General features: G+C 46.4%; 10 protein-coding genes across 10 annotated transcripts; 5 read left to right on the top strand and 5 right to left on the bottom strand.

Moving 5' to 3' along the window:
- Nucleotides 1-1,081: 1,081 nt before the first annotated feature.
- On the top strand, nucleotides 1,082-1,586 carry N7469_004327 (uncharacterized protein; the record flags this gene model as incomplete). The annotated part of the gene is made up of 2 exons (XM_056643247.1): nucleotides 1,082-1,147; nucleotides 1,233-1,586. The coding sequence occupies 2 exons, from the start codon at nucleotides 1,082-1,084 to the stop codon at nucleotides 1,584-1,586; spliced, it is 420 nt and encodes a 139-aa protein (XP_056502659.1).
- A 550-nt stretch (nucleotides 1,587-2,136) lies between these two features.
- On the top strand, nucleotides 2,137-3,432 carry N7469_004326 (heme-dependent oxidative N-demethylase family protein; the record flags this gene model as incomplete). The annotated part of the gene is made up of 2 exons (XM_056643246.1): nucleotides 2,137-3,147; nucleotides 3,202-3,432. The coding sequence occupies 2 exons, from the start codon at nucleotides 2,137-2,139 to the stop codon at nucleotides 3,430-3,432; spliced, it is 1,242 nt and encodes a 413-aa protein (XP_056502658.1).
- Nucleotides 3,433-3,554: 122 nt separating this feature from the next.
- N7469_004325 (homoserine dehydrogenase) lies at nucleotides 3,555-4,728 on the bottom strand (the record flags this gene model as incomplete). Its single annotated transcript, XM_056643245.1, has 2 exons — nucleotides 3,555-4,630; nucleotides 4,695-4,728. The coding sequence occupies 2 exons, from the start codon at nucleotides 4,726-4,728 to the stop codon at nucleotides 3,555-3,557; spliced, it is 1,110 nt and encodes a 369-aa protein (XP_056502657.1).
- A 363-nt stretch (nucleotides 4,729-5,091) lies between these two features.
- N7469_004324 (CCDC174 family protein) lies at nucleotides 5,092-6,198 on the top strand (the record flags this gene model as incomplete). Its single annotated transcript, XM_056643244.1, has 1 exon — nucleotides 5,092-6,198. One exon carries the CDS (start codon nucleotides 5,092-5,094, stop codon nucleotides 6,196-6,198), a length of 1,107 nt encoding a protein of 368 aa, XP_056502656.1.
- A 504-nt stretch (nucleotides 6,199-6,702) lies between these two features.
- Nucleotides 6,703-8,768, bottom strand: N7469_004323 (uncharacterized protein; the record flags this gene model as incomplete). Its single annotated transcript, XM_056643243.1, has 8 exons — nucleotides 6,703-6,782; nucleotides 6,831-7,012; nucleotides 7,074-7,178; nucleotides 7,230-7,341; nucleotides 7,409-7,638; nucleotides 7,690-7,767; nucleotides 7,822-8,262; nucleotides 8,356-8,768. The coding sequence occupies 8 exons, from the start codon at nucleotides 8,766-8,768 to the stop codon at nucleotides 6,703-6,705; spliced, it is 1,641 nt and encodes a 546-aa protein (XP_056502655.1).
- Nucleotides 8,769-9,788: 1,020 nt separating this feature from the next.
- On the bottom strand, nucleotides 9,789-11,483 carry N7469_004322 (Efflux pump; the record flags this gene model as incomplete). The annotated part of the gene is made up of 2 exons (XM_056643242.1): nucleotides 9,789-11,258; nucleotides 11,331-11,483. The coding sequence occupies 2 exons, from the start codon at nucleotides 11,481-11,483 to the stop codon at nucleotides 9,789-9,791; spliced, it is 1,623 nt and encodes a 540-aa protein (XP_056502654.1).
- A 584-nt stretch (nucleotides 11,484-12,067) lies between these two features.
- On the bottom strand, nucleotides 12,068-13,515 carry N7469_004321 (uncharacterized protein; the record flags this gene model as incomplete). The annotated part of the gene is made up of 6 exons (XM_056643241.1): nucleotides 12,068-12,677; nucleotides 12,743-12,807; nucleotides 12,928-12,991; nucleotides 13,051-13,222; nucleotides 13,281-13,320; nucleotides 13,375-13,515. The coding sequence occupies 6 exons, from the start codon at nucleotides 13,513-13,515 to the stop codon at nucleotides 12,068-12,070; spliced, it is 1,092 nt and encodes a 363-aa protein (XP_056502653.1).
- Nucleotides 13,516-14,847: 1,332 nt separating this feature from the next.
- Nucleotides 14,848-15,923, top strand: N7469_004320 (uncharacterized protein; the record flags this gene model as incomplete). The annotated part of the gene is made up of 3 exons (XM_056643240.1): nucleotides 14,848-14,881; nucleotides 14,962-15,426; nucleotides 15,538-15,923. The coding sequence occupies 3 exons, from the start codon at nucleotides 14,848-14,850 to the stop codon at nucleotides 15,921-15,923; spliced, it is 885 nt and encodes a 294-aa protein (XP_056502652.1).
- An 886-nt stretch (nucleotides 15,924-16,809) lies between these two features.
- Nucleotides 16,810-17,828, bottom strand: N7469_004319 (SDR family oxidoreductase; the record flags this gene model as incomplete). The annotated part of the gene is made up of 3 exons (XM_056643239.1): nucleotides 16,810-17,032; nucleotides 17,120-17,718; nucleotides 17,781-17,828. The coding sequence occupies 3 exons, from the start codon at nucleotides 17,826-17,828 to the stop codon at nucleotides 16,810-16,812; spliced, it is 870 nt and encodes a 289-aa protein (XP_056502651.1).
- A 765-nt stretch (nucleotides 17,829-18,593) lies between these two features.
- N7469_004318 (uncharacterized protein) lies at nucleotides 18,594-20,852 on the top strand (the record flags this gene model as incomplete). Its single annotated transcript, XM_056643238.1, has 10 exons — nucleotides 18,594-18,728; nucleotides 18,791-18,904; nucleotides 18,961-18,998; nucleotides 19,068-19,221; nucleotides 19,284-19,504; nucleotides 19,559-19,605; nucleotides 19,664-20,302; nucleotides 20,357-20,576; nucleotides 20,646-20,736; nucleotides 20,799-20,852. The coding sequence occupies 10 exons, from the start codon at nucleotides 18,594-18,596 to the stop codon at nucleotides 20,850-20,852; spliced, it is 1,713 nt and encodes a 570-aa protein (XP_056502650.1).
- Nucleotides 20,853-21,297: the final 445 nt, after the last annotated feature.

The raw sequence follows: 21,297 nt of genomic DNA, 5'->3' as shown, positions 1-21,297 counted from the left end.
CTAAATAATCATACAACAAGTCTTGTACAAACATTCATGGATAATTTAAAATCAAATATACGATTTCAGATAGACTTCAAACCCTTAATGTTGATATTCTGGCAGACGCTATTCAGTGCATCTATTCTATGCAAATCTATTGACCCACTCTACTTCTGTCCTCTGATTGGCGAATTGCCGCCAGTTCAGTGATCGATAGAGACCATCCACGCACCCATCGAAAGGGAGTATCTTTCGAGTTACCTACTCATAGGTGGCTGCAGCGCATCGGATAGTGGTGTTAGCAGTTTGGGCATACTATAATAGTTTCCGTAATCTGACTTTTTTTATATATGTCCGTTCTGATCAAGTCGTAAATATGAAGCCTCACAAACATTCGAAGTTTACTTCAGGTAAATATTTTGTACGATAACAGTACTATGTATATAGCCGGGCCATTTGTACTTCGAGTTGATGTATAACCACGACTCATCGGAGAAACTATCAGGCTTGCCTAATCGGGCCGGGGGAACTTCTCCAGTTCCGCCCCAGTTCGCTCCACCCGTTCGTTCGTCTTCTTCCTCAAGTCAGTCTTTCTCCATAATCCTCACATCCATTCGTTTGACAGATCACCCTTTCCTCCCTCTGCACTGTCTAGTCGCGCCCTGACCCCGCGTCCGCCAACACCCGCTTTGTTCCTTACTTCCTCGGCACATCTTTGGGTTCGCAGCTTCGGCCAGGCTGCAGTGAACCGTGCGGAGGGGCGTGCTGTGAACTCGGCATTTGGATTTTCTCGCTCTTTACTTCGTCGATAATCTTTCTCTATCGACTCTTTCGACTTGGTCTATGTCAGTAGTCTCTCAGGCTCTCGTTCGAACCCCCCCCCCGGCATTTCATGGTGAGGGAGTGACACCACGCCTCATAAGACCAATACCGGTGACTCCGATTCACTGCAATTGCACATAATATAAGGCGACGGTCGGGGCTAGAACACTAGCAGAAAGAAACCCATTCACCCCCAGGTATCACTGCTTTATTGAGCTTTAACGAGCTCCGACGGTCCAGCTTCCCGCCGCTCCTGTATCCACCGACAGTTTTCACTATGGCGTGGTACTCTATTCTCCCACCCCAGCTCATCCAATTTGAGAGCTGGGCGGTTTGCATTTTCGTACGTACTCTTTATACTTATATTTTGCGCGTGAAATCAATTTCTCGTATCTTTCAAGGTTTAATAACAAGTTCCCCTTGCGCAGTTCCTCCTCGGCCTCATCACTATTGTTCCATGGTGCGCCATGATTATCTTCGACGCCGGACTATACCTATATCGAATGGTTCTTTGGGAAATCCCCTGGATTGGTGGACGTGCTCGCGGACACCAACGTCCACGCGCGCCAAGCTTGACGGAGCGGTCCGAAAGTCGACGACGTGCGTTTGGATTGAAAGGCGTGGATAGTCCGGACGACAGCTCACAGAGTGCGAGTAATAGCAAAGATCATTCAGAACAGACTGACAATGCTGCAAAGGAGAACGCGCCATCGGCTACCAAGGCACACCAACATTCCACTGTTGATGGAGACGTAAAGCGGAGGACATCTGGGCGGGCATAGCGGTCAAAGGTACTTATGCTTGATTCGAAATGATTGATTCATTTCTCATGTCTGGTTCTGGTTTCAATGGCGCTCATGGTGTTTATGGTTGTGTTTGACTGTCGAATAATGATACCCTTCTCGGCGGACTTGTATGGAATACGGGCACTGAGCAGGTGGCTGCATATCATCACTGATCAGGCCCTGTGCCGAGTTTAAGGCCGATAAGGTCCTGTGAATATATCTTAACGTTATTTATAGTCTTCAATAATGGATGGAATTTACTCCGATCGGATGGTTCCGTCAAAGTGGAGATACAAAGCGCCCAAAGCCCTTTGAAATTGCCGATTTTATATGCGACCCCATGCGGAGTCAGTGCGGAGTAAACCCCAGTGCAAAGGTGCCATTCATCTTGGTTTTTTTATCCTCTCAGCATATGCTTTCGTCTTTTTCTTTTACAGTTCCTTGGCGGTTGAGGCTACATCTACTAGACTTGAGTACACGCCTGGTGTGAATCATCGCTGGAGTTTTGCCATCTTCCACGGCTATAGCCGAGTCTTTTGTGAAGAAGATGGATTTGACTTCAATTTATGAGTCCAACTTAATGCCGTGTCTGCTTCTGGCTGCTCTTGCGATTATCTGTTTGGTTTCCTGGGGATGGAGATGGGCAAGCAGTCCTTCGTCGATGACGAAGTGGAGGCCAAATGACAGTGAACTCAAGAGAAAGCTTCGAATAATTCCATTGCATGGATTCAACTGGAAGTCGACAGAGCCACTGCAATTACGTCCATTCCGTGGGAAAGAGAAGTATAACCTGACCATGGGTAAGGCTCATCCACCACCCAATAACGAGAGACTTAGGCTAAAGATGATTCCCATTCTAGCTATCGAGAATTTAGATCCATCGGAGCTGATACAGATGGACAAGACTTACCAAGACCGAATCACCAAGCGACAAGCGGTTCTAAAAAAGCATCACGATATTATTGTAGCTGTCAACGAGCCCAGAGTGATCGATATACGAATCCGCGCTGCAGTTAGCGAACTTTACACATTTATCCTAAAAGATTACCTTCCAACTCGGTATCCAAGCATGTTTCGACTTGAAAATTGCCCTGAAAATGGACCAAATGGGATATTCCAGAACCTCGTCACTGGAGCAAAATGGCCAACGAGACTTGCAGACAGCGAGCCTACAGTTCGAGCATTGGAAATCCTAACCCAGACAGTCGACGAGGAGTTCTTGATTCTTTTACCAGATCTTTCTGCCCCCAAAGAAGCTCCTGTATACGTTCTTCAAGCATATGCAACTTGCTTCCCGTCTGGGTTCAATACACGCGAGAAACTTGGCCTTCGACTTTCTGATATCCATGGTCCAGTACCGGGATATGCGCAGAAGCTTGAACGCAGTATGGATCGATTCTTTGCCAAGATTGAAGTTGGTCGAGTTATTAAGAGGGTCAATTGGGGCATCACAACGGAAACTGATCTCTTTGCTGCTTTTGGCTCCATTCATGCATCTCCGACTGCAGATCCGCAACAGGGCCAGGTCATACCAACTGGAAAGTTGAATCTCGAGCAAGTAGGTACAATTCTTGCTTTCGGATAACTTAAATTCTGCTCACATACGTTTCAGACAGTTTTACGCTCCGAAAGGCAGACATTGCATAGACTACCTGAGACACGGGCTCTTGTTTTTGCGTTTCACACATATACCTACCCGTTACAACAGATCAAAGAGGAAGGCTTGGGGAAAGAATTGGCTACAGCAATTGAAGGTTTGAAAAAAGGCAACGTCCCGGCTATTTATTCGTATAAGAGAGGAGATGTTTGGGGTCAAGCTGTGACTGATTTTCTGAGATCTTGAAGAGCCTTATGAGCTTATACATTCTGCAGATTTATTGAACGTATATTGAAATAAGTGTATTCGTTAAGAGACTTCAAATCATGACATATCTAAATTGCTTTTGTTTATGAAACAATATGTGTTTACTGAAGGCGATCCATAACCTTGATAAGGTCAGAGGCAACGCCCATAGCAGTGACATCACCACCAGCACCGGCACCCTGAACGATCAGGGGGTTGGAGCCGTACCGCTTAGTATAGAAGCTGATGATGTTGTCACTACCCTTCAGACCGGCAATGGCACTGTCCTTGTCGAAGTATTGCAAGCCGACCTTGACAGCCTTGGAGGCAACGTCAATGCTACCGACATATCTCACAACCTTGCCCTCCTTCTCAGCGGAGTCCTTGATGTTGGCCATCTGGGCGTCGAATTCAGGGAGACGGGTCATGAACTCGGTAATACCCTCGGCGGAAGAAGGGAGCGAAGCCAAGGCCTCGGGGATAAGAGACTCAATGGGGAAAGAATCGGGGCGTGAAACCTCCAGACCAGCGAGACGGGCCAGAATGGTAAGCTTACGAGCAACGTCCATACCGTTTAGGTCATCACGAGGATCGGGCTCGGTGTAGCCGAGCTCCTTAGCCTGAGCGACAACAGCACTCCATTGAGCGTTGGAGGAGCCGGAGGCAGGTGCGAAAGTGTTGAACAGGAAGGACAGAGTGCCGGAGAAGACACCCTCAATGCGGGTAACCTCGTCACCGGTTGCGACAAGGTCCTTCAGGGTGGACAGCACAGGCAGACCGGCACCAACGGTGCTCTCATGGTAGACATGAGCCTTGCCCTCAGCGGCGGAGGAGAAGATATCCTTCCACAAAGACAGGTCGTCGGAGAAACCCTTCTTGTTGGGGGTAACGACGGAGATGCCCTTCTTCAGGAATGTAGGGTATTGCTTGGCGAGGTTGATGTCAGAGGTGTTGTCAACCAGGATGGCACGACCAGGAGCAGAAGCAAGATATGTGGCAATCTCCTCCGCGGGAAGGGCACCGGTCTTGGTGACGGAGGGAGTGGCAGCAGCGGTAGCCCAGTCAGCCGCGGGAATGGGAGAGTAGGCTGGTGTCGGGGCGAGAAGAGTCTGAGAGGAACGAGCAAGGAGGACGAGCTTAGGAGGGTTGGGGAAGCGAGCAAGCTGGTTCAGGAAGGCAGTTCCAACACCACCGACACCTAATTGAAGTAATTAGCATTTTGAGGCTTGGTTGATCAATTTATAGATGGAGACGTCGCATACCAACAACACCGAGATAGATAGGGTTAGGAGACATGATTGAGACCAATTGAGCAATTTGAGAGAGTATAGTTGACTGAGAATCAACAATGGAGGTTTGATAGTGGAATCAAGGACGAATGGGCCTGGATAGTTCCAAAAACGACGAAACACTTCGAAAGGTACTGCGATATCGCCCGCGGGGCGGCCGCGGGGCAGCTGACTCATAAATATCATGTGATACATCCTTTATAGGAAGCGGTATCATTCTGCTAAATCAGAGAGGCGGTGAATCCGACATTTTTGGCAGGCCATTCCGCGTTATCGCCTTATCGTCACGAGCCTCTTGACCGCGACATTCACGCTTCACGCTTCACGCTACAAATATTCTAACAGAGCATTTGACGGTCAATTACTCTTGATGGGGACCGACAATAGTGGTCTATATGGGCAACCCCCACCAAAGAAGAAAAGCAAGAATGAACTCTCATCAGCCTCGGGGCTCTCCTTTGCCGGCCAAATGTCATCTTTAATCGCAAACGCCTCCGCATCAACGCCTCATGACCGAACTCGCCGTTCACATAGTTCCAAATCTGATATATTTAATAAACAAAATAAGGGCGCGGATAAGCGAGCTGCTGCGGATCTCGAAGAAACCGATCACCATGTCTCGAAACAAACACACTTGTCAAGCAAGGACATCGGCAGCGTCGATGATGCTACATTGAATCGATCCAAGCAAAAGATGGAGAAGAAAGTACGCATGTACAATGACATGAAAAAAGGAATGTACTTGGCGGGAGATAGCAGCGATGAGGATGGACCAGGACCCAGTTCCCACTCTGATGAGTATCTGGCACGGCTTCGACGGAGAGAAAAGGAAGGACTTGTCGACTTTGACCGCAAATGGGCAAATGAGGAAGATAAAAAGAGGGCTAGGGAGGAAGATTCAGGTAGCGAAGACGAGGATGACGATAACGCCTCTATTATATCTTATGAAGACGAGCTTGGCCGTTCTCGACGTGGCACTAGATCTGAAGCTGCACGGGCCGCCCGCGCGAAGGAAGAAGAGGCCCGAGGAGACGCTGCTCAAGAAAGATGGCGACCCAATCGCCCGGAAAACCTAATTTATGGAGAAGCCGTACAATCGCAGGCATTCAATCCGGAAGCTAATATCGCTGCTCAGATGGCTCAGCTTGCATCTCGGCGTGATCGGTCCGCTACACCCCCAGACCAGGTGCATTATGATGCTGATGGCGAAGTACGAAATCGAGGTACCGGATTTTATGCTTTCTCGCGTGATGAAGAAACTCGCAAGAACCAAATGGAGCAATTAAAAGGTGCACGGGAGGAGACATTGCAAGAACGCGAAAGAGCCAAGGAGCGAGCTGCTATCCATCAGGCTAATATTGTTCAACGAAAACATGAGATAGTCCAGCTACGGGCAAAACGTCTGACAGAGAAGTTTATGAGCGAGCTTGAGAATGGATCTTCGGATGGTCCTTCGAAACCAGCAGCTGTGAAGTGAGGTTTTCTTTTTTTTACTTTTTTTTTTCTATACGTCAAGCCATTTAGGATAGGATACCCGGGGGTGATTTATTATTCCACCCTTAGCTCATAAAACGATTAATGCATATGATATGCAAATACATACCAGAATGTTAGATGCTCGTAGAAATGGATTCAGGAAAAGAAATGAAATACACGCTAGGAAGAAAATTAATTGGCAAAATGGCCTTGGATATCTCAACCAGCAAGCATCCTTCCCAAATTCCCCTCGCACTCGAACTCAAGAAAAGACGTCACGGACGTAGCATTGTGAATGGCTTTGCGAAGCCAGGTCGCGGTAATCTCACTTTTAAATCTTGGTCATAAATTTCATCCAGCATGGTAATTCGTGAATTCATTATATCGACTCTCGGTTGATCATAGTCGATTGGAAAAGCGTGTCATGGCGACTAGTGTATGGTGGGCGAGATCAACTCCGAAGAAGACGTATGGCCGATTCTCATCAGCTTAGAAATTCGTCGACCTAGACATAGCGTACACCACGGGTTCTGCTAGTCGATTCTGCTGCAAGCTCTTCCAAGCTATCCAGAAATCCTTCGGCATCTGGGATTTTGATCAGTATAGTCCAGCAAGTTGTGATTTATGTCTTACCATCAGCGGTTTTGAATCTCAGCACATGTTCACCAGATGCCACTTGGGGCAACGTATATTCATCGGCGGACAACAGTACAAGTGGCTTCAAATCACGAACAAGGATGGTCCTTGAATCAAGAGCCTGGAGCCAGCCGCGCCGACCAATATTGGATGTGACAAATGCGGTCCAAACGGGGGCTCTAAATATTCGGTCATAATCAGCAAAAGCATCGAGGTTATGCTATAGGGAGGATGACTCACTTATCCCTTTCGCCTCTATACACAGACGATTGGAACCGAACAGCCTGTGTCTTTCTATCCCGATAGACACGCAATGCATGCCTGCGCCCGTCATCCAATATTTGACTATCCTATGGTTAGGAAGAAAGGGCAATTGAGATCTGCTGTCAAACTTACCCGCTGTAGACCGGTTCTTCTCCCTCGAGTTCATAGTCTCGGATATCTGTTGCTGGCTTTGCTGTATCTTGAGAACGGAGAGCCAAGAAAGTACAGAAAAATTCCACCATGGCTAATAAGTCACCAATAGTTAGGAACCATCCACATTTACTATTTGAATATTTGAATTATCAACCCACATTCCATGGTTTCAAAGCCTAGAGACGCCCACGAATGGAGCTCCCTCCCAGAATTACGTCTGCGACAAAGCTGAAGAGACGAGCCTGATCGGATAATTTCCAACATGTTAAGTGGTAGGCAAAAGTATTCGCTGCCTTCCTCATGGCGGACTCTGATAATGATACGAGTTCGGTTATCTGTTTCTCGCAGATAGAAATACACGGTCATACCGGAGCCATCGTCAAAATCGCTAATTGTGGTGTCAGTATAGATCTAGAGTCACCATTATGACTGAACTTACAGGCGTAAAAGTCTCTCAAAGCCATCCTCAACAAGGTCTTCCTTTATTCCAGGTGTGGGTTTACCGAAGCATCCTACTCTACAACAGTAGGTCAGTCTCAGAATCAACGGGAAAGACTGTATGACTGCTTACTCTGCCTCATAAAACGCAAGACGAGTGTTTGGTTCAAGACAATTGAAAGCATCTTTAATCCAATGATTCTGAATCACATCAGAACGGACGGATTGACTAGTATTAGTAGTTGCAGATGCCGAGCCTGTTAACGGTGAACTTGGAGCCTCCGGCGCTAAAGGTGGAATAGGTATATTAAAATCACCAGATATTGGTGACAAGGGAGACTGTGGAGATAAATGTGGAGGGCGAGAACGTTCAAAGGAGCCACGTCGTGCGCGACGGTCACTTGTAGGGCTGCTTGGTGCAGTGCTGATGCCACTGCCACTGCCGGTGGATGGAGGATTTCGTCCCAAAGATATACGACCGAATCGATCAGTGAGGCGTTGTCGTTCTTGAGTCGCGACCAATGTCTTTAAACCGTCACGATGAGCATCTATGAGAGGAAAGTCTTGGGTCTTGCTAAAATGAAACAAGTCAAATGTTAGTCAAGGTGTGTATACTTAAGTTATACCCTAAATCAACAGACCCGGGGAAAATCGGTCCTGGGCTTACTTTTGCATCACATCGCTCAGTTCTCCGAGAAAACCTCGATATCTTGCCAGGCGCATTCTGAGGGAAGTCTTCGACTCTTCCCAAAAGTACAACTCGATGGTTCGCCAAGTCTCTCTGTACTTCTCTGGCGGGACCGCACCACCATTCAAGCGATGGAAAAAGCCGAGGATATCCTCGATGGTATACTTCAAACTCGACTGTAACAGCACGACATCCCGCTGAACAACACGCCAATTACGGCCACGGGACCGGTCTTTCGATAGAGAATCTAATCTGCGCAGTGACGAACTAATGTTGTACAAGTCGGCAATGAGATCGGTGATTTCGGCTTCGTTTTCGGGGAGAGGAGCACGGAATAGCCTGAAGCTGGCCGCCACATTCTCGGCCTCAGTGGCAGATGCGCGCAGATCCATGGGTCCATACGGAGAATTGAAAGAAGAAGAAATACGAGATTGCGATGGAAAATCAACTCTCTTGTCTCACGTGCAATAATGCGGCTCTGTCTCCCTTGCGTCGTGCGTCTTTGACGTGGTCGCGCGCGAATGGCGGGGCATAAAAGGTGGGGGGAGAGACGGCCCGCACTGTTGAAATGGCGGAATTTTGGACTTGGACGGTGTTGAGCATAAATATATATATATATATGATCAGGCGATCGTGGTGTCTCGGGATATTCAGGATGAAAATTAGTATTATTGAGATTTCGAAAGGCCGGTCAGGAAAGCACCAGAGGATCCCATGATATTCATGGCTTATAGCGGTGGGCATGTATGTACCCTAGTGTAGATAGATGTACTATGAGTAGTCAGAAAGGTGAGAAATGCACACGTCAAAAAGAGCACCTTTTAGAAGCTTCGAGTCGGTGTGACAAGGTTACACAACATTTTAGTAATGAACTGGTCGAGATATCCATGGTGTGCATCAAAGTCCATACAATCACCATGTATATTCTAGGTGCCGTTTGCTAAAAGAAGAGGGAATGAATTAGGGCACAAACGCAGAAGAAGAGGTGACGAAAAAGAAATGAGAGAAGATCAGATGCCTCCTTAGATAGAACTAGAATTTAAATGGCCCCATTTTCGAAATGAAATGGTCAAAGAACAGTTCTGCCTAACATTTTATCACCTCGTGTTCAATTTGTCAAACTTGCCTTGTTGAGGCTGTGCAAGGGATAGTTCAAGTTCAACAAGGTCTACTAGCAGCTACTAAAATAGTTCATTGAAAAGAGGACTAGAAGCCTCGTTGCAGTAGTTTTGTATTTGTATGTAGTGTCATCTGGATATCTCAAGTCTCATAGTTATTATAATCATCATCCTCATCATCATAATTACCATTATTATTAGTATCTATAAATGATTATTACGATTACTATTTATTGTTATTCTATGAAATTCTTTCAATAATATAGTTGGATCCCAAAAACCTCACAGGGCACTTCAAGCAGAACCCAAATCGTCGTCCTCTTTTTTCTCCTGAAGTTGCTGCTCCGATCCGAGCAGACGGTTGACGTTTAATCTCCGCGTGAAAAAACTTGTAAGAAGCGCAAGGAAGGCAAGACCAGTCATTGTAGCCCAAACAACTTTTAAGCTATCCGCATATGCAGCGACAATCATGATCCGCCGAGGCGAGGATGGCTGCATAGATTTCACAATCTCCACTAGGGAGCTGGCCTCTTGGGACAGCTTGGTGGCTTCCGCTGCCAATTGTGGGTAAGATCTGAGATTGACCTCAAACTGCGATTGGAAAATAGCTCCTCCAATAGCTACTCCGATACTTTGTCCAAAGGAGCGTGAAAATGTATACATCGTTGCCGCATGGGCGGAGTCCTTTTCGTCAGCTGCAGCCTGACTTGCATACCCTTGACTATTGTAGAGCATTCCAAGACCTAGTCCTGGTATGAGGTTGAGAAATACCCACTCTGGAATTGATGTATCGGGACCAAGAAGATACATAAGTCCCATACCCAGGGTAGACAAAGTCCATCCAGTCCAGATTGCCCATCGAAACCGGCCCCATTTGGATACCAAAATCCCAACCACAATTGAGGCTGGAGCGACGGTAAATGTCTCAGGGAAAACACTCACGCCAGCAATAATAGGACTGTAGCCTTTGACACACTCGTAGTATAGTGGAAGATAGTAGAGAAGGCACCAGAGAACAACTCCATGGATGCAAGTGCCTAAGTATGTGACAAGTGCTGTTTTCTCCTTGAAGATAGACAGGCGGACTATAGGCTCATGTGGGACTTTGGCTTCGTAGAAAACCAAAATAAAAATGCCGACAACGCCCAGTATAAGCGGCACAATCGTACGCCATGAAGACCATGGGTACATGACATTTCCCCAGGAGAGGGCCAGCAGGAGACTAGTCGAAGAAGCCGTGAGTAAGAGTGCGCCCACCCAATCTACCTTGGCAATCTTAGCAAACAGAGAGCCAGGAACTGGTTTCAAATTGAGAAAAGCGACAATCATGACGAAACCAATCCCACAGATAGGAAGATTGATCCAGAATATCCATCTCCAAGATGCAGCCTGAGCTAAGCCACCACCCATTATGGGACCGGTCACGGACCCAAGAGCCCAAACAGCACCTCCATACCCGAAGTATGTACCTCTCTGGCGAAGTGGAACAAGGTCTGTGATGACGACCTCTGTCAAGCTGAGAATCCCGCCTCCACCGGCACCTTGGATACTACGTCCAATAAGAAGAGTTGTAATGTCATGAGAAACGGCAGCAACAATTGAGCCGACAGTAAATAGGATCAGGGAAAGAATGATCAGCGATTTTCGACCGAATATTTGAGATAGTGATCCAAATGTCAATTGAAAGACGGTGCTAGTAAGCAGAAACGAAGTACCGGCCCAGAATGCCTGAATGGCAGTTCCACCAAGCTCACGGGAGATGATCTACGAATCCTGTCAGCTCTCTTTTCCTTGAACCTAGACTCAGTCTTAACTCGGATGCAACAAATTACTCACTGGAAGAGCTGTTGACAGAGAAGTCGCGTCTAATGCGGAGGCGAGGATCACGATCAAGAGGCTGCCAAAAGCTGCCCAAAACCGACGACTCGCGTTGAACTCAGGCCCCTCTATAGCTTCTGTCGCCGCGACCGACGGTTCCGATGCGCCCATAACTATGAATGTGATAGTTTGGGCTTCAGGTCGCTCGAGCTAGGAGTGAAGCAAAACCACCCGCTCGGCGAAGACTTTTCAAGTCGCAGGGGGGATTATGTGGCTGCACTACTCGGAGGAAAGGATTTTGGGGGGCCAATTGATGATGTTTGCGGGAAATTGGTAATAGGGCTTCCAAGCCACTGCAATAAATAATTTGTACTATACGGACAGTTTGTAAGAAGTAAATGCCGGAGCCTAATAAATACCCTTTTGGCGGGTTAGTACTATGTAAGCTGGAGCAACTCGGCCACGCCCAATTAAAGGGGGCCAAATCCCTTGGGCTCATTGGGTCGATCGAAAACGATATAAGCTTGGTCTTTATATAGAAGGAGGAAAGGATTTGGTATGCGTTAAATCGATTTTTTTTTTTCGTGGGTCGCTGATTATATTTTATAATGTATAAAATCCAGTTTATAATGTCGAAGTATTTATCACATAGAACGCCCGGGTATCAGTGAATCCAATAGAGATCAAGGACAGATGCCCATCTGAAGGAAGTTGAAAAGACAAGTAGTAGATAGCAGTGCTGCTCTTGTATACTTTTAATAAGCATGGGGCTTTTGATCAGTGGCCTTGATGCCCTGCTCCGACTCTAGACTATATTCCGTTGTCACATGGATAGCTAGGTCGTTCTGGGGTTGAACGCCTGCGATAGAAGGTCTTGGGTTCTTGGCACTTTCAAGTATGTACTCTTCACTATCCCCAGTAGAGATTCGACCATCGATGTTAGTCGTATTAGCTACGCTGTCGAGTTCGAAATGCCGCGCATTGCTTGCACTCCGTCGTGAGGAGATGAATGTCTTCGTGTTTGCAGTCGCTCTGCTGCCAAAATTGTTATATCCGTCACTGTTGTAATAGGGGTTCTTTGAGCTCTTGCGATTTGAAGAGCCCAAAATCCGGGTGTTTCTGAATAATGGCTTGATCCCTGGTAATGAAGCGACTATTGCGGCGACAAAACATTCGCGACTAGCCCAGCCTAAAGCGATCGGGAGACTTGTAATACTGGCGAGAGAATAGTAGGCACGAAGGATGGTGCAGATCATGATGAAAAACCCCGAAGAAAACATCACAGCTAGGACGATCTTGCGTTGAAGAGGAACTTGGAGTTTGGTGAGAATGGGGATAGGGACGATGATGATGCAAATGTCGGACCTATAGAGAGATATCGTTAGTGCTTATTCTCCCGAGGTTGAATTCAACGGTATGGGCCAGCGTACAGGACGTTGAGAACAGCGATGACAATGTATAGTGGCTGGCGTAGAGTACAATAATCTGAAGCTTCCTGTAAGTATGTTGTGATCAAAACTAGTATCATAATAGCGGTCTTACCTCCAGGGTATGGTTTGATTTGCCAATTGCGATAGATGGGGGTGCATAAACAGACATGCGTTAAGATGCATACAACCCAAGTGACAACACAAAAGACTAATGTCCCAACAACGAGATGCCGATGCCATGTTCCCGCTCTAAAACACAGACGACCAGATCAGCATTGTGATCATTCGAGGTCTGGGTGCATACGTACGTAAGTTTCCAGTAGAGGCAGAGAAGAACTCCTTTCAAACACCAGATGTAACACATATACCAGATCCAGTTCATAAAGGCAAGTTTTGAACCCAGGACCATATCAGAGATTTGACTTTGAGGAATGAGCATTGCAGTCTTTTCGTTCAGTCCAATATTGTTTCCCATTATCTCTGCCAAATTGTTAGATGGTAAGATTAAATTTGGCTCCAAGCTTTTGCAACTACTGACCCATCTCGTAAATATTGACCGTTTGCATCGTAAAGAATATCTATAGTTGAATAGTTAGCCACCATTGATGAATATTCCATTGAGGCAACTGTACCATAGCCAACACTGAAAAGGCATCATCTAGACGCAAGCCACGGAACCCTCCCATATACAACCGAGCAACAAGCCGCACAAGCAGGAAAAAGGTCCCGATGCCATATTCAGTGAAGGTCTCGACATTTAGATTCTCTGCCATGATGAAGGTTTTCAGGGAGCAAAAAGTCACCCTCCTTGCACAGCAACAGATCGATCCGATGAGAATAATCTAGCACTATCGGGCACGGCTGACGATTTTAAGCGGGTGGCGCAAACAAGATAAAATCCACTTCGGAGCTCAAATATTATTTAAGTATAATTCAGGCTGGAGATAGAGTAGGGGCTGGCAACGGTCTGTCAAATTAGGATTTGCTGATCCTGCATGATATGTACTACCTTCAAATAGATACTTCATATTTTCTCAGTCTCCCAGGCTTCAAGTCAAATGGCCCCCAATATCTAGCAACTTCAATCCCATCCTGATTAGCGGGACATGACCCAAATTCCACATAGATGTTCGCACTAGCTACTTTCTATCGAATTTGGAGGTCATAATTGTACTCCATACACTCCTCAGGGCAGGTATAAGTCGTACTATGTACTAAGGACTATCGAAGAAGGAAATTCCTCCTGTAAATCAAGTAAAGGAATACGGCACGGAAACCCCTATACTCCTCGAAATCCGACTTCCATAGGCCTGGAAGGATTCTGTCAGAACATTTGCAGGATTTTTGGCTATTGATAGGCTCTCAGTGTGTCTCGAGTGGACACAAGAGACCTTGGCAGCTAGAACCGACAGATTGGAAGTGTCTCGGGCCATTCAATCGTGTTGACTATGCTCCACAATCATCTTGCACGCCCGTGGGAGTAAATTACCAGACTGTCCACATACTTTGGTCTACTGACAGTCCAGGATCAACTGCTCCAGCAGAGTGACCCACCTGGTTTTAACAGTACGGAGTTGTCATGGATCAACTATCGACCCCAGTAAACAGGCACAATGGAACAACGGTGTGGACCTGTCAAATGATCAGGGGGCCGTTAATTACTATTTCAAGTATAGGTAGACCAATTAAATGCCTTGATGCGATTCCGGCTGTGGATGGTACTGTAGTGTTTGTCTTCGCCTCGCCCCGATGATGCTCTTATGCAGTCCAAGCATAGTCTATGGAGTAGAGTAGCGAAAGTACGTACTGGAAATGATAGAGAGAGCTCAATGGCAAAAAGCTATCGAAGAAATTAGCCACTCATGTATCCAACTGGGAGAGTCCCATAGCGTTTACCTGTCTATCACAATACATACATAGCTATGGAGGGCTATCCTATCGAGACTCTATGTACATCCCTCTGCAGTACACTCCGTGCGGGGAATACATACTGTACACATTGAACCTTGCCTTTAAAAAGTACTATATATGCCTCGAAGCTCTTCTCTTGCATCAAGCAACACCAATCAACAGCTCTGTGCTCAATACTTTCAAACGCATTAGCGATGTCACCGAAAGTTGCTCTGATCACAGGTGGAGGTATGCTCAATATCCCCTCGTTCATTCTCTGTGATCTATCATTTTGCCCTGCACATGCACTGACGGCTTGATAAATTCAGCCAGTGGAATGGGTCTGGCAGTTGCCACGGCTTTATCTGCATGTTTTGATTGGGAGGTTCACATCCTCGACATCAACAGGGACAACGGATCACAAGTGGCCAAGTCTCTTGCCCGCACCACTTTTCACTATGCAGATGTGACAAACTACAGTGTCCTGGGCGAAGCCTTTCAGAAGTGCTTCCAAACTCACAAAAGGATTGATTTCGTTTTTGCCAATGCTGGCATGATTGAACGTGTCAACTTCTATGAGGCGCACCCCATCAGTGAAACCGTGGCTCCTCCACCAGAACCTGACCTGCTTTCAATCGATGCCGACTTGAAGGGAGTCATCCTAACGACCTATTTGGCTCAGCATTACTTCCGTGCGTCACCGAACCAAGGAGTTGGATCTAGTATTGTAATGACCGCTAGTTGTGGCGGGCTGTATCCGTCATTTTATTCCCCGCTATATTCTTCAGCAAAATGTGAGTTCATCTTCGGAGTCATTCCTTTTTTGGAATTTCTTTTTGTCATATCTGGAAGGGCGCACTCGTTTAATTCGATGATTATTCCTTGTGCTGATTCATTTTGCATAGTTGGCGTGGTCGGTTTCATGCGATCGATCGCTCAACATTTCAAGGCGGGTGGCATCCGTGCCAATGCTATCTGTCCAGGTATCGTGCGCACCAACCTCGTCGATCAGAATGGATGGGACGCTTTTCCACAACACCGATTCACAGATATGGAGGCAGTGGTCCGCGTTGTGCTCCAACTTGCCGATGCAGACGAACCAGCGGGCCAGGGGCTGACCGACGCACGAGGCAGCCATCTACCCACAGAAAGCCTGTTCGGGCTTGCTGTGGAGATTTCTGATAGTGGAGTGTACTTTCGTGAGCAGCATGAATTTTGCGACGATGGCATGCGCGAAGTTATGGCGGCAACGGTCCTCGAAAACCAAGTGGGTGCTATTTTGAACCAGTAGAGAAGCTTGTCCAACATTTGAGTTTCAAGGGAATTCCTTTGGAAATCCTTCGAGTCGACACAAACTTTAAAGAGAAACCATCAAAAATTTGCAATGATCCTTCGTCTTTCCTATCAAGTAGCTACCGTGTAAGCAAATACATATATCAAACCTACACATATAGTACTTCACATGTGATAAATGTACATACTTAGTGACTTGACTGTGAAGAACAGTGGCAAAGAAATTCAGTATAGTACTTTTTGAACGAAAGGCGAGAGCTGCAGGATTGAGAGACCCAGCCACTAAACAACACTAAGCAACGCGAAGGATCGAATGACAATCTCATCCCCAAATGAAGTAGGGTTAAGCTCCACCCGGCATGGCCTGATGGCGCGAGCCGAGCCCGGCCCTCCCGCGATCGACAGCCACCAAAAAATCCGACAGCTGTCAGAATTCCTGTCTTGACCATTCCAGTCCGTAGGGACGGGTCGATTATTGGCTATAGCTCATTGTTACTCCAGTATATGGTACTGAAATTGAGATGAGGATATTGCATGATCGAACTTCAGGTGGAGGGTCAGCGTTGCGCTACGATCGCCAAAACCAGCAGGATTCGCTTGTCCAGCTTGCAACCATTGGAGACGGATTAAAGCTAAGTTTTTAAGGTGTACATCCTTCAGGGTTAAATGGCTAAAGAGAAAAACGAGAGAAAACAAAGTGAAAGATTAAAAAAACTTAGTTTGACAGCTGCTTCTTTTGGTTGGATGCGTCAACTACAACGATCGTCCACGCTGACGACCTCCACATAAGCGGCCAAGGAGCCGTTTCATGCACGCCAAGACCATACTGACTTTTTAGTCGACAGCCTCGCCTCGTGCGGTTTGCTGTTGTTGTTGGTTCGGACTCACGGAATGGCATCCGGGAGCCGCGAATCTTCGCCATGCATTATGCGGAACAAGGGCTCCCAAACAGTAATAGCACGTTTGGTGATAGGCCCATTTCCGTATTCTGGCATATTGTAGTAGATCAGCTTATTAGCCGAGCATTCCAATGTTTCACCGGCCATTCCTGTGGTATCTTCGAGGAAAACCTGATAGGCTTTCAGAATGGTTTCAACGGGTGTCAGACTGAAAATATGCCGGGAGGTGGTGGGTTAGCATTGCGCTGTGAGGTTTGTTCGTCATGAAGCAGGGTAGTGTATAATGTGTCCTTACCATTCAGGGGTGACAGCTTCAATCATTTCGGGGGGGACAATTGGGGTTGCCACAATTCCGGGCATCACGACATTGATCAAAATATTCTCTTTTTGCTTCAAAAGTGGTGCCACGCCGCGTACAAAGTGATTGACAGCCGCCTTGGTACCACAGTAGACAGGATAGGAATTATGGGGGAAAACAGCACCAATGCTTCCTGTGATCACAATGCGTCCACCGGGTTGAGGATTGTGTCTCATGAAGTGAGTGGCCAATTGAGTCCCGTAAACGACTCCTTTATAATTGATATCAACAACGTCCAACTCTGGTACTGGGGGAATATCATCAACACTCTTGTTCTTCCAGTCATAGATATAGACAGATGAGGTGTCGACAATTCCAGAGTTGGCACAGAGTGCATCAATGCGACCCCAAAGATTCCGAACTTCTCGGAAAACATTTGCATATTGATCATAGTTGGAAACATCTGCGGGAAAAAAGCGAGCGTTATCACCGAGAGTCTTGAGAAGAGCTTCTCCAGCTTCACGGCGCCGGCCTACACAAGCAACTTTCCATCCTCGTTTGAAAAGATCTTGTGCAATATCAATTCCCATGCCAGACTGCAGTAATTACTGGTCAGCTTTTGCTTTAAATACCTCTTCGTTCTTGGAGTAGAACTAACAGTGGCTCCGACAACAATGGCAACTCGGTCTTCTACATGTGAGCCCATATTGAAAGTATGCTGCAAAATATTGGATTTCAAATAATTGAATACTTTTCGAAGAGAGAGTCATCCAGATCTCAATGATTAAATTACAAGAGCTAGATAATGGATTACGTACTCCATACAAGGCGTTTGTCCAAATGATACCAGGGGGTCCTCGGTTATGAAATCAATTTTGTCTCCTCCGATTCTTTTCCGACTCGAAAGAATTTAGCGCAGAGACCAATACTCAATCATTCTGAATCATGTTCATAGTATTCTCCTGTGGAAAATTGCGGGTCAACACTAGCAAAGTTATTCGGGTTTTCCATTTTCAGTAATGAATTGCTTCTAATCACCGACCATGTGTTCCGTACTCCGTAGTACTTAGTACTAAGATCCTTCGGCGCCATGGGTCATAGGCTAGCCACTTTCTGATCCACATTGCCCAACGGCTTGGGACATTAGACAATAGACTGAGTCGCTGTATTTCCGTGCTTTTCTTGCTTTGACGATCCTGGTAATTGTCCCTGGGGTCCATGTGCCGATTCCATATGTACGTACAATGTAGGAAATGCGCTAACTAGTTGCCATGTGCATTGTGGAGAGGGACTAAACCAAAGCCATCACTTGCCCCCGTTCTTCAAGGTAGAGAAGCTTGATGGCTTGCTGGTAGCTGCAGGACAGTGATTACAATTTGAGACGACCCCTCCCTCCCTTCTTCAACTCTTTTGTTCCTTGCACCTTTATTTGTCTTGCTTTTCCGTCTGTTCTGCTTGATAGACATCAAACATGGCAGTCAACCAAGAGAAGAATCCAGTGCCAGACACTACTCAATCCTCTGAGTTAGGGTCTCCCTCTCCAGAACTCAGTGATTCTAAATCTGAGCCTCCAGTCGTCACTTTCAAAACGTGGATTGTTGCTTGTGTATGTGCCTGAAAGGTTTTTCTCTTAGACCCGGGCCCAGCTAACTGTATCATTGTTTGAAGATTCTCTCTTGTGGCTATGGTCTATCTTTCTTCCCTGTCCCTGTCGCATCTGCTATTGGCAGTTTGGTCTCGGCGGACATGGGCGAGCCCAATGGATACATATGGTTTGTTCCGGTAAGAAAACACTCCCATATATGTTCGAAAGTTGAAACTTATACTATACGGACTAGGCATGGACCATTTCAATTACCTGCGGCTTCTTGATCTTGTATGTCTGAACCTCGAAATGAAAACAATATACCACCCTTGCAAGTCCCAGTGCTCATTTAAATTGCAGTGGTCCGAATACAGATCTCCTAGGAAGGCGTTGGTTCTTGGTTGTGGGTAACTTGGTTACCTTCATTGGTCACATTGTCGTTGCTTCTGCTAAAAACACAAACCAAATTATTGCCGGCTTGGTCATCTCTGGATTTGGCGGATCTAATTGCCAGGTAAGAACTATTTTGATTCGACTCTCGTTACCTATCTGACGAGAAATCCCTCGGTATATTAGATGGCTGCATTTGCACTTCCCGAGCTCCTCCCGAATAAATGGAGACACATTGGTGTTGTCATTGCCGATCTCACTGTTTATATTGCGGTTATTGTTGCTCCTGTTACGGCACGTTATGGATATGAGCTAGGCAATTGGGATTGGAACTTCTGGGGAATTGCTATCTTCCAGGGGCTTTCTTTCATTGGCCTTTTGTTGCTCTATCATCCTCCTAAGCACCCGTATGTCCCTTGTTGCCAGCACTGCTCCAGTATTGTTGCTAACCAATTTTCCAGTCGAGGTATCTCATATACAGATGCCTTCAGGTCTTTAGACTATATCGGTGAGTATACATTTGCCAGAAACTTATTCTCAGAGGCTTCAACTAATCCAATCTTCAGGTGCATTCCTCTTCATTGGTGGTGCTGTGCCTTTTCTGATGGGCATTGTCTGGGCTGGTGTCTATGATTCCAATGATGCACATGTTGTCGCTCCTCTGGTAGTGGGCGCTGTCGTTCTCGTCGCATTCGCTCTTTGGGAAACCTTTGGTAACCTCAAATACCCACTTACTCCAACTCATGTCTTCACCAGCTCATGGGGCCGGGACTTCACTGCTCCCGTAATTGCTCTGGGCGTCGTCAATATGTTCTACTACTCATCTAGCATCTTATGGCCCCAGATGATCACTGTCTTCTACACAAACGGTGGTGCCGACTGGAAGTACTCGATCATTCTGTCCCTGCCGCAAGGATTCGCAATCCTATGCGGTGCTATCTTGCTCTCTGCCTTTGGTAGTAAGCTTCGTCACTGGCAGTGGCAGTTAACTGGAGCAACATTTGTGATGGTTCTATTTGGAAGCTTGCTTGGCATTGTGACGCCTACCAATAAGGGTACCATGATTGCGTTCATCTTCCTTTCCCAGGCTGGCTTTGGCTGGGCCATCTACCTCGCTATTGCCATTACTCAAATGGGTGTCGACCACAAGAGTCTTGGAGTTAGCGGTGGTGTCTCTGGATGTATTCGGTTTGCATGTGGCGCAAGTAAGTAATTCTTGAAATCCCGTGTCCTCATCCTCTAATCATTTTCTTTCGCAGTCGCAACCTCCATCTATCAAACCGTCTTTAGCAAGAGCCTTACGAAATATATGACAAAGTATATCCCAAGTGCTGCAATTGCGGCTGGTTTAGACGAATCCAAGGTTCCTGATCTTATGACCGCTGCATCAAGTGGTGCTGCTGCTCTGAGCAAATATAGTCCTGCTGTGGCCGCAGCCGCCGAGGCAGCTCTCGGAAATGCATACTGCAAAGCCATTTTGTGAGTCTTCTCTTCTCCCTCATTTCATCCCTTTCAAGGGCAGCAATTGCTAATCTGTTCATCCCCAAGTGTGGTTGCTATGGTGTCCATGGCGTTCGGTATCGTGGGCTTGGGAGCTTGCCTTTGCTGTAAGGATGTGGACTCGAAAATGACAAACAAGGTATAATCCACCATAATATTATGAGACATTTGTATCATATCATTAACCCAATTGCACTGCAGATCGAGGTCTATCTCGAGAACACCGACCTTGCCGACCGCAACCAGTTTCATTGAGCGGCTCATTATTTGAAGGGGGTTTTCTTGGAATATTTCTATGACCCTAGTTAGAATTTTGTCGTACTTATACCGGATCAATACGTCATATTTCGTATCTACTGAATAAATCAAAAAGCAAAGAATAGTGGGAAGAGCCCTCGAATGGCAATGGGTGTCACATTAGGTTCATCGGAGAGGGATTCCCTAAAAATGAACTGTCAGAGATCGGCTAGAATTTGATTAGCTTTTCATATGACCTGATATATTCACGAAACTCATCATATCAATATTATTACCATGGCTTCTCGCCTAATGAGTGACAACACATCCATTGGAAGATTCCATTCTTCAATTTTGATCTTATACAAGGCCAGTTGACCAATCAGAACCGCTCCCCACTCCGGGAACTTTTCTTTTTTGAAGTCAACTTCGACTTTCACCTTCAACTCTTTTTTTTTTCCAA

The sequence above is a fragment of the Penicillium citrinum genome, assembly GCF_028827155.1.
Source record: "Penicillium citrinum strain IBT 23319 chromosome Unknown utg000003l:1.0-4596430.0:1.0-4598250.0, whole genome shotgun sequence".
In the NCBI taxonomy this organism is placed as follows: Eukaryota; Fungi; Ascomycota; class Eurotiomycetes; order Eurotiales; family Aspergillaceae; genus Penicillium; species Penicillium citrinum.
Note: the sequence above shows the minus strand (reverse complement) of the source record. Positions and strands in the feature narration are given on the sequence as shown.